Raw genomic sequence first — 12,063 nt, forward strand, 5'->3', positions numbered from 1 at the left:
TCACTCCAGCATGTCACAGTGTCTTACTTCCTCCATAGTATTGTCTCTATCTGGCTTTCTTATTTAGTTATCTGTTTACTTGTGCATTTTCTTCCTCCCCAACCAGAATGTCAGGACTTTGTGTGCAGGGCCATATCAGATTGTTCTTCACTGTCTCTCCAGTACCCAGAACTGTGCTGACACAGAACAGACTCACCATCCATTTTTCTGATTAATTGAATATAATACAAAAATGACCTTTCATTCCAAAATGATACTATGTGCCTTTTTAAACAAGAATATTAACTGGACATATAATTCACAAAATAAAATGACTTAATGAGGAAAAGAAAGGGTTTGCCATGGCTATTCATGCTGAATGTAGTAGACACACTGACCCAACTTCCTACATTCTGGGGTCCAATTAATGGTTTCCATGATTCTTTCTTAAGTTTTTTAATTATAAATATTTCAGATGAGATCATGCATATTCAGGGTGATATGGCTTTAAACCAAGTATTAATGTTGCACACTGTGGGATGGAGTGGATTTTCCATTTATCTTTTAGAAAAAAAAACAGCAAAAACATGTTTCTTCTTTAAAATCAAAACCTAAATAATTTCAGAACAAGATCATTTAAAGCTTTAAGGAAAGGTGACTCCATTTAGTATTCTGTCATTGCATAACAGAAATGATAGAATGTCATTTGTGACTCTCAATTTTCTCTCAGAATGTGTAGTTATCTTGCCAGATTTTTAAAGCCAATATGAAGTTCCTCTTAAGCACATTTACTTAATGTCCATAGTATATTATGGATCATCTATGTGAAGGACTCGTTTTTCTAACTGGCATAAATTAAAACTTATTTTTGATTGTTAATAGAAAAATAGATGTCTATTGTTATATTATGTACTTGTACAAATTTGTAACAATGAATTCCTCTATTATGTATTATGATGCACCAATAAAAATTTCTCAGGAAAAAAACTGTAACAAAAAGAAAGAAGGAAAAATAAATGACTAGGGCAAATAAAAATTTGTTTAGGTTTGGGGTGTAGCTCAGCAGTAGAGTACATGCTGCATGCACAAGGCCCTGGGTTCAATTCCCAGCATCCAAAAAAAAATTATTATTTTTTTTAATATCTTGACTTGTTATAATTTTTTAAATTATACCAAATAAGTAATACTTGTATGCATGTATATGTGTATATACAAAAGTGCACACACACTCACATGGGACAGGGTCAGGTGACTAACTGAAACCATTAATAAAATGGGAAAATCTCCCCTTAACACTTTCTGGCACATAGTATATGCTCCATGAATATTTACTAGACTAATTTACCAATTTCTAAACCATGAATTTATGTAGCAACATTCAAGTTTATTTTCTAAAACTCCACCTAGGATTGCAATCTCTGGGCAAGAAAATTTTAAGTATATCGTACAAAGTACACTTGGTGCCTAATGCTGTGGCAGAAGGCATTGATGCCCTGCCTATATCCACTCAACCTTCCTATTACCATGTATTTCCATGCCCGACTTCCACCTGTACTTCTTTGCTGAGGCTTTCTTGGCACCCAGAGTTAACACCTTGACAGCACACCTCCCACTGATGATGGGAGCTAGTGGATCAATACCCCAGCTCCCTCATTCCATCCACAAGGTAACTCTGAGGCAAGTACTCTCCTCTGTCTCCTAGAGTTGCTCAATGGGTTTCAGCTCTGCTGACCCTCTGTGCCCTTGAATGATTTGGCAAATCCTACTACTGCTTGCTTTTTCTTCCTGTCTCCCTTTCCACTTCTCAAATGACACTGTCTAGGACCATATTCCAAGGAAACCTTTACTTCAGGATCAGCTTCTGAGGAACCCAAACTAAGACAGGTTCTTTTAATTAGCTTATCTCTAACACAACACTCATCCACTCAAGCATATGCCTGGGCTTGGAATAGAATGAAATGAGCCCTTTCTGTGTGAAATCCTGACACTATCTGAGATTTTAACGGGTCTCTAAATGAACCATGATGAAGAACGTGTCTCTCTCCTGAACAAGAACGAGTTGGTGCCCATTTAGCGGAGCATCCTTGTCCCAGGTGTAGTTGACCCACCCACAGTCCCAAGACCCAAAGAAGACCAGGGGTATGGTGCAAGCAAAGAAAACGCTTTAATGAAGGTTCACTGACAGTGCCAGATGGGCCCACCGTGATCTAACTCAAATAGGAACCCCCACTCTTTTATCTTTTGTTCTAAAATATCAAAGCATTTCCCCTATGGTGGCCCAAGAACATTTTCTGCTATTGAGCCTGGGCATTTTAGGAGCCCCTCTCTCCCAATTTCTTGTTTGCCTTTGTCTTCCCAATCACAGTCTCCACAATTACAGCAGTTTCTTCATATGTCTGAATGCTCTCTGTTGAAATCTTCTCAATGGATTCCACCACTTCCACCTTCTTGAAAGTCAGTGCCCTGGGAGGGCTTTTATCCAGCAGGCTGCTGCTCTTACTCCCAGGACCTGCTGGTCCACCTTCATTGGCCCCAGGCCTTAGAGACTGGTGTGTAGTCGGTCTCTCTGAACCAGGTATTATCCCAGGACAGGGTTTCCTGGACTTCTCCTCTTCCTTCTGGCCATCATCTTTCTCCCCAGGACCTTTCACATCTTTGGAATTTGCCCCACTTTCCTTGTCTGTAGCCTGCTGGTTGTTTGGGTGTTCATCTTCTTTCCCCTGGGGGCCCTCCTGTCCATTCTCCAAAGGTGGCGTGGGCTGCTCAGGAGTGGGCTCCTCATGGCTGTCACGTTGCAGAGAGTCTTCTTCAGTGGAAATCACTACTCCACCCTTGGCTGGGATGGAGGAGGAACAGAACTCAGGGTCCACATAACTAGCATCCCCCGTGACCAGCACATGCCGCCCTTTGGTGTACAGGTCAGCAGGGGGCTCAGGGACAGGCTCTTTGGTGCCTTTCACTTTGTCCTTGACCATCTTGCATAGCTTCCCAAAGGCTTTGCTTATCTGTCCCCCATCTGGCACATCCTCTGGACCCCCTTCTTGTATGAGGGGCCTTGTTTCTCCATCCCCTGATTCAAGCTTAGATTCATCTTCCTCTTTAAGTATCATCTGCACTGGTTTTGTATCTTCCACACCTTTTAATGGTGCATCTTCCAGAGTTTCATCTGTTTTATCTTGAGCTATAATCTCCTTTCTCCTTGGAATGTTCTTGGGGAGGCCTTTTTGTCTTGGTTTTGCTGCTGTTATATCCTGCAGAGCCCTAGTAAGATCTAAAAAGTAAAAAAAAAATTAAAAACAAGTCAAGTATAATTGTCAATGAAAGGGAATGAAAATGTATTTGTTGAAAAATACATAAACTGAATTAGAGATGAACATCTAATGCTTGGATGGGATTTACTAAGTATGGGTCAAAAACAATGGAGATCTGTTGTTCCATAGTCCATGTTGAGTTTCTAGCTCTGCCAAGCTTTGTAACTGGGGGCAAGTCAACTTGATCCTTCAGTAGTTTCCCAACAAGAAGGGAAAGTGCTACTTTTTCTGAAGCTTATAGTTCACCAGCACATTGGAACAGCTTACAGAGACTTATGATTCTACTTCTATGATTCCATGACACTCAGTGGGAACAATATTCCTGTCCCATCTCCAGAATCCTGCCAAGCTTACATGGGAACTTGAGTCCACAGACTACACACGGAATCCATTCCACAAAGTTGTTCTCTCAATAGTATTAGGAAGACACAGTAGAACTCCCTAGGCCTCTGCTGTGGTCAGATGGCTTTTGGAAATGGAATCCATCCACAGCATATCTCCCTCATTCCACACTTATTCCAGCAACCTACATAAATATGACTGTTAGTCAGCATTCCCTTCCCCTTGGGCCAAAAGAGGAAGTGATGCTATTAGATACAGAAACAACAGGAATTCTATGTTCTCAAGATCTACCCATTCCTTCTGAAAGGAAAAACTGGATGTTGAAGAAAACAAAAATCTTAACCTACAAAATCTTGAAGGCTTTCTAGCTCCACTCATATAGTTTCAAAACTTTTTCATCCCAAGTGTCTTGTCCATTCCCTCCTACTGGTACTCCCAGGTCTAAGAAGGACATAGCACCAGCACCTACCATGGGTTGACCCTCAATGAGGACAGCCAGGTGAATAAAGATGGCAGCCATTGGTCCTGAAGCCATAAAGGAAAACAGGATGCAGGCAGGGATGTCAAAAGAGAGCTGGTCTGAGAGGAAACATGCTTATAGGACCAGTTACAGAATTCCAGGGCCCCATGCAAAAGAAAAATGCAGAATCCTTGTTCAAAAGTATTACCAATTTCAGGACAAGGATAGCAAAGCACGAAGCCATTCTGGACTCTTCTGAGTGTGGGCCCTGAGTTGGGGGTCAAGGGTTCATGGAGCTGGCCCCAGTTGTCTGCCAGCAGGACTGCTGTACTTCCAACCATGTTCTGACTCTGGAACCCCAACTGCAAAAAAAACCTGAGCTGCCTGAGAAAGATGGAGTTAAAGGCTGTACAAGATCTAGCAATCTCACTTGTGGGTATTTACCCAAAAGATTTGAAATCAAGGTGCTGAAGAGACATCTGCACTCCCATGTCTATTGCAGCATTATTTCCAATAGCCAAGATACAGAATCAACCTAAGGGGCCATCAACAGGTGATCCAGTAAAGAAAATGTGGTAAAAACACACAAATACTATTCAACCTTTAAAAAAGAAGGAAATTTTGTCATGTGAGACAACATGGGTGGAATTGCAGAACATTATGCTAAGTGAAATAAGCCAGGCACAGAAAGATAAATACTGTATGATCCCACTTATATATGGGATCTAAGACAATTGAACTCACAGAAGCAGAGTACATAGATGGTGGTTCCCAAGGGCTGGTGGTAAGAGGAATAGGGAAACAATAATCAAAGGTTACAAAATTTCAGTTAGACAAGAAGAATATGTTTGGGGGGCTTTTTTTTTTTTTTTTTTTTTTTGGTCCTATTGTATGGTCTAGTTGAAGAATACTATACATTTCAAAATTACCGAAAGCAATTTCAAATGTTCTCACCTCAAAAAATGTTGCACATTCGAGTTAACAAATGTTAACCAGCTTGATGTAATTATTCCACCTTGCATTCATAAACCATAATATCACCTTGTATCACACAAATTTATACATTATAAATTACCAGCTTATAATAAAAATAAAAGCCCTAAAAGTATAAGCATCACTATTATCCTCTTCTCATCTTTCCCCAAATTTTATGCCTATTCAGAATGGGGAGATTCAGATGTGAGCTGCTGCCTCACAGGTGTGTAAAACATTCCAACAAGACCAAATATGGGCAGGGTGTGGTGGCACACACTTGTAATCCCAGAGGCTGAGGAGACTGAAGCAGGAGGATCTCGAGTTCAAAGCCAGGCCCTAAGCAACTCAGAGAGACCCTGTCTCTAAATAAAATATTAAAAAGTGCTGGAGATGAGGCTCAGTGGTTAAGTGCCCCAGGGTTCAATCCCTAGTACTAAATAAATAAATAAATAAATAAATACCAAACATGGAAGGCAGAAGCCATATTTGCCAACTAAGCTGTTTCTACTGAATTGTTTTGTTTTGTTGTTTGTTTGAGATGGGGCTCTTTCTATGTTGCCTAGATTGGCTTCGAATGCCTGGGTTCAGGAGATCTTCCTGTGTCAACCTTCCAAGTAGATGAAACTATAGGTGTATACCTCCATACCTGGCTTCTGCTTAGTTTTTATTATATTTTTTGTTTCTTTAATTTTGTGTTTATTCAAAGGTTTCCGCTAGATCTGAGGTAATTTGTTTTTGTTGGTGGTGGTGTGGGACAGAGAGTTATCATCCTTCACAACATATATTTTCATTATTTTGAATAATATATATCTTTACATTGTTATTTTTCATTCATGAACACATTTTAGGAACTGGTTCCTTCTTTTTTGGTGTGGGGGCAGTGCTGGGATTGAAGCCTTGTGCTTGTGAGTCAAGCACTCTGCCAACTGAGCTATATCCCCAGCCCCTTCTGCTCAGTTTTGAAGGGAAGAGAGAATGAACAATAATTGAGCATCTATTCTGCAATAAAACACTGAATTAAACACCTTTGCAAAGATTAAGTTCATTTAATTCATGGAAAAAATATAATTCAACATCCACTTCTTACCATAGTGCAGAAGCAAGAAGTGAATACCAAATTGTATTCCTTCCCCAATTAAATGCCTGATGTTCAGGGATGACACTCCCATGGTGGGTTATTACCACAGTCAGTTTTTCTCTTTATAAACTTTTTAGCACAGTAATTTAGCACCCAAGAGAGCATATCAGAAAGGGAGGGAAGAAGACCTCCCTCACATGAAAGCATTTAATTTCCAGGTAGATGGGAGAGGAGCATGACTCTCAAGACAGAAAAAAGCAGAGACCAGGCTTGGGGAGTGTTACCTTTCCCGCCGGATCCAAGGCTAAGAGAGGCCCCATGACTTGGGGTGAACAGGGTGATGGGAGTCTCAATGAAGGCGGAGCTCAGCCTGGCAGAAAGAACCAGAGAGAGAGTGTGTGTGTTTTTCATCAAGTAAAACACACAAGGTGGGTGGAGGGATATAATTTTGAGCAAAACTGAAAAAAGCTTTCTCTAGATCAAGTGCTCATGAATTATATATAATTGTAAACCGATCACCACGGAGACATTTATACACTAGATGAGGACATAAAAACTCATTTCTTTGAACTCAAGTCATAAACCATGACACATAGCTATGGAAATATTGTACAATGATTACTTATAATGTGCCACTTCTCTGTTGGATTGGGGTTTTTTGTGTTGTTGTTCTTTTTTTAATTGAAGAGTGGCCAACCCAGGAGGAAGTATTTAGGGCGAACATGGTATAATATCCCCAAGTTGTATTTTTATAAATAATACATGTCACATGTCTGCAGAGGGAAAAAATGTTAAAAGCAATTGAGATAAAATGTAAACAACTGGTAAATCTGGGTAAAATATATTTAGGAGTTATTCTTGTAACACTTCTATCAATTTGAAACTGTATCAAAATTCAAAATTAGAAACCAACCAACCAAAGGGGTATCCAGTTAACTTTTGGTCATGCCCTTCTCCACACCAAAAAAACAAGTCACAAGGGTATTTAAATTCAGTTTAAGACTTATTTTCATAAATATGCTCATAAAGCATTCATTGTGACATAAATATAATATAAATATAATAAGGAATTATACAAGGCACATTGACTATAATAACTAGAGAGGAAAAGACCATCTTGTTTTTCCTGCTAAGAAGGAAAGACATCAGCCAAGATAGAGCACCCAGAGTGAAGGACATACTGCCCACTGTGGGGCACTTGAGGCAGGGAAGACTTGTCTTTTAATTCAATCTAAACCCAGGAAATAAGGAGGGTCGACTTGAAAAATCACAACTCAATGCTTATCCTGTTCTGTGAAGGAAACCAATGGGTATGGGTGTCCATATGGCCATATGGAGGTGTGAGGGTGCTGGCAGGGGAGAGAAAGAGAGGATTTCCCAGCAGTCTTGGAGTAAGTGGGGTTCAAGTCACAGTTCTGTTGTAAAGGGAATCAGAAGGCACCTTGGCAACCCCATGGTAATGACCATGACAACTGCAGCAATGCCTGAGTGTCCATCAAGTTCCATACAGTGCACTTGGGACCCCACCTGATCATCCCACCTGCTAAACTGCTTATGACCCCAGGGGCCTATGGGCACAAAGCAGCCTTTTCTTATCACCCTACTCCCAATTTCAAGGATCACTTCATCGTCACTCCCCTTCTCTCTCCCAAAATTTCCTCCATAACACTTGTCATAGGTTACATCCCCCTGTTACAAATTCACTCCTCTTCGGTCTCCCCCCACTAGTATTACAGCTGGTCAGGGCTTTCTGTGTTTCATTTCCTGCCACATCCCCACTGCCTAGACCTGTGCCTGGCACACAGTAGGTCCTCAACAAGAACTGGTGTCATAAGTCAGTGAGCAGGATGGGGAGATAGGTACACAGAGGCGTGCCCACACCTGTTGCCTTCAATCTCAATGATCCGATGATACCGGTCTAGCTCATTCCTCAGAGTCTGCTGGGCCACGGCCAGCTGCCGGCAGTCATAGGAAGACTTCTCCAGTGTCCGCTCAGCCTCTTCGATCTCCTTCCTCAGGCTTTCGATCTGCTCATTGTAAAGCTGAATCTCCTCATCATAACACTCGTGGGCGTTTTTAATAGCTTGTTCCAGGGTCGTTGTCTGTGGGCAAAGACACACTGCCAGAAAATCCATCCCACCCTCTCCCCAAGACATAGACAACACCAGGAGAACCCCGTCTGTGTACAAAGTTCCATTTGCTTCATTTGTTTCTCTGTAATTTAGAGATTAGCAATGACCCATTTGGAATCTCTTCAACCAAAGAATTCAAAAACTGAGTTCCTATCTTCTGCATGAACATCAGCCCCCTCAAGGATTAGCCCATAAAGGAACCTGTCCCAGTGGCAGAGTGAAGATGAATGACAACCCCAGAAAATAAAAACAAACTTGTTGCCCATGAATTAATCTGTATCAGATAAAATATGTTCTTCATACCTTAATGACTTAGCATAAATCAGGTAACCAAAACTGTAGTGTTGCACTTATGTTTTGCCAGCTACAATGTATGTGTGTGAGTGTGTGTGTGTGTGTGTGTGTGTGTGTGTGTGTGTACATGCACATGCATACTTGTGTATATATAAAATGGTGCTAGAAGTTTAGGATGCATAAGGCCCTGGGGTCGATCCCCAGCACTGCAAAAAAAAAAAAAAAGAAAAAAAAAGAAAAAAGAAAAAAGAAAAGAAAAGAAAGCAATGTTAAGGAAGATGATTTATATATTAATGCACAGTATGTAAAATTCAAGGTAGAAAAATAGAAAGAGATAGTTTTATATTCCTTTTAGGAACTTCTAACAATGCTAAGGACTCATGAAAGCACTTGTTTATAAGTTTAATACCTGTAGTCATGACCCTTTTACAATCTCATTCTATATAGGAAAGAATTTGACATGCACAGTCCTCAAAAACAAAATGAAACAAACCAAAGCACCACTTCTACCTAGAGCAGCATCTTTCAAATTTCATTGTTCTTTAGAACCACCCAAGGATAGTAAAGTGTGGATTCTGACTCAGTAGCTATGGAAAAGAAAGAGCCAAAGACTCCGTCTTTTTAACCAGCTCCTACAGGGTGTGGATAGGCTGGTCCATGGACCACACATGGAGTCAAGGCAGGTGGGAAGGGTAGAAAGGTATCTGCATCCAACATCATGTATGTTTACTACAAAGTAGTTCTTGCATCCAGACCTAAATGTACATGCTGGACACACAGGAGGATAATTATTTCTATTACCACCCAATTTTTCATTTTATATAGAACTAGTCTTTGGATAAAGAAGTCCCTAAGTAATTACATATGGAAACTTAGCTTGCAAAGGTGCTCAGGAATATATCTTGTCTCCAGCAGAAGGGAAGGAAGGAGGCAGGGAGGGAAAGGACATGTATTAAACACTTAGGGAAGATGTCTATCCGTCCCCTCCATCCATCCATTCTTCCATCCACAAGGAGGGTCCACCAACAATGCAACCCTATCCTCCCATCCAGAGCTTGGAACAAGGGGTGGATTCAACTCGGGCTGGCCCATCCTATGCTTTATCTCCTGCGAATTTGTAAAGGAACTTCAGAGGTAGCCACAAGGTTCTAGACTTGTGGTGGCAGGTTCTAGACTCATTGGGACACATAAACTGGGGTCTAAGGCTGCCAGTCTAGAATGGTGATCTTTCATAATGTGCATGAAGCTTAGAAAGGCAAAAATCTTCAGAAACACAAAGTAATGAAGCCAAAGGGCAAAGGTAAACAGATGAGGGATCCTGGGACAAGGGAAGAAAGAGGAGGGGCAGGAGACAAATAGAGTGAGCAGCTGCCCCACATCCTGGTTCCTGGTTCCTGCTGCACACCTGCTCTCAATTTACATACCTTGCACCTTTGGGGAAAAAAAAAAAGAGAGAAAGAAAGAAAGAAAAAGAAAAACCTTGCCAGTGAAGAAACGTGGCAGACACCACCTTAAGCAAGCAATGAAAGTTAACATCGTCAGTATGGAGATATATGAACGTGGCATGACGCACTGACACAATGTCACTTCTGAGGGACACTTGACAAAAAAATAAAGAACCTCAGTCTAACCCTGTGAAAACACCTGGAAAACCCAAATGGAGGGCTGTTCCCCAAAATAGTTGGCCCGGACTCTTCGAAAGCATCAAGGTCAGAAAGACTAAGGAACCATCCAAGACTACAGGAGAGTGAAGGCACATGACCCTAAAGTGGAGTAGGGTCTTGGACCAGAACAGAGCAGTAGTGGGGTAACTGAAGACATTCTGGCAGAATCTATTATTAACAGCACAGTATCATCATTAATTTCCTGGCCTTTGTCATTGTCCTGTGGCTCTAAGATGTTAGCATTTGGAGAGACTGTGCAAAGAGAATGTGGGAAACCATAGTGCTATTTTTGCACCTTTTTAGAAGTCTTAAAAAATTTCAAAACTAAAAAGTGCTCTACCTATTTAGACCAGTTTAATTGGGCTTCTATTTCTTTAAAAAAAAAAACTCAATTCAATAGTCACCTATAATTTCAAATACTAAGTCACAGGATATTTGAATATGTGGGTAAGCCACGTGTTCTTATCCATGTCACAGTGCTCACTCACACACTCAAAGAGATAAAGGGGCTGAAAAGTTCCCTCTGTGAGGCCTAATCTCAGAGCTGCTTCAGGTTACCTGGGGGGACATGTGGGGCCACAGATGACATAAGGGGGGGCCATGTGTCAGGGGATGGGGCCATAAGGTTTGGGAGACCATTCTCTCACTTTCTTATGTGTTTAAAATGTTCCATAATGAAGAACAAAGAAAATATTAGGTTTGAAGAGAATCTATGTCCCCTGTGGGTGTGGCTGCCCAGCCCAGTTCATGAATCATGGTTTGTGCTTACAAATTCCAACCTGAGTCAACTCACCAAGCTCACAAAAACCTTGTCCAAAAGGGGCTATTTTATCCCCAGGTTCCAGATAAGGAAACTAAGACACACAGGTGAAGTGACTTACCCATAAATACCACAGAGGATTCAAACCCACCTGTACAGGGTATTAGAAACTTCCTGAAACCATGGATCATCCCTGCCCCCGACTCCTCCCAGATGCAGGTGAGCAGTGTGCAGGCATGTGCACATGCATACACACACACACACACATACACACATTTATGCACACACTCCAGGGTTCTAGAAAATTCTGCATTGCCACCTATTAACAGGCAATCACACTGGTTATTCTCACCAAAGAAACAAGGCACTCCATGTGACCTACACACACACACACACACACACCCCTCCTTGAGTGTTTTCACTTAGTAAACTTTTGAACTGTACATAGAATAACAAAGGGTTGTCAGAAAATGGGAAAACAGAGGCTAAGAAAGTCATCTACAATCTTTCTACCCTAGAGGACAAGCATGGCCTTTTTTCAGATCTCATGATTCGATGGCTTGTTGTTTGAGGTATTGGTGAGTGGGTGGTGGGCTTTTTTGTTTGCCAGTGTGTTTGTATGTGTGCTTACTTGTTGTTTGTTGGAAGAAAGAGGTGCGTTAAAGGCTGGATGTGCTGGGGTAGAGTGGGAAGATCTCATACCCCAGGAAGGAGGCTCCACGCCACTACCACAAGTAACCTTAACTAACCTTCAACAGGCCCCTGAGGCTCCGTGTGTTTCTGTCTGTCCAGTGAACTGATGACTGGGTTTATAAAACGGACTTCTGTCCACACCACTGTGGTTTTCACAGCTCAATAGTTTGAACCAGTCATCAGAAGAAAGGATATTCAGAAAAAACAGTAGGAGTTCCATTCACTTAAAGCTGGTTTTGCCTCTGATGAGGGATAAGAGGACCCTGGAGGGTGTGGGCTGCCTGGCAACCTGAACTTTATTTTGAGCCAGAAAACTGCTGTGTTTCTGCTTGGACCTTTAGATCGTCTGATTTTTATCTGTCTCCCCACTAAGTT

The 12,063-nt window shown here is 41.4% G+C and overlaps 1 protein-coding gene across 4 annotated transcripts in view; it reads right to left on the minus strand.

Annotated features, from left to right (window-relative positions):
- Positions 1–2,129: 2,129 nt before the first annotated feature.
- Bfsp1 (beaded filament structural protein 1) overlaps positions 2,130–12,063 on the minus strand; it is a 70,370-nt gene continuing 60,436 nt past the window's right edge. For all 4 annotated transcript variants that reach the window (XM_047540857.1, XM_047540856.1, XM_047540854.1 and 1 more), the window contains 3 exons: positions 8,027–8,247; positions 6,430–6,515; positions 2,130–3,250 (listed from right to left, as the gene is read on the minus strand). In XM_047540857.1, coding sequence (XP_047396813.1) covers positions 2,292–3,250; positions 6,430–6,515; positions 8,027–8,247 — 1,266 coding nt within the window. In that variant the 3' untranslated portion in view covers positions 2,130–2,291. The remainder of the gene's footprint in view (positions 3,251–6,429; positions 6,516–8,026; positions 8,248–12,063) is intronic.

The sequence above is a fragment of the Sciurus carolinensis genome, chromosome 2 (genome assembly GCF_902686445.1).
Source record: "Sciurus carolinensis chromosome 2, mSciCar1.2, whole genome shotgun sequence".
Lineage (NCBI taxonomy): Eukaryota > Metazoa > Chordata > Mammalia > Rodentia > Sciuridae > Sciurus > Sciurus carolinensis.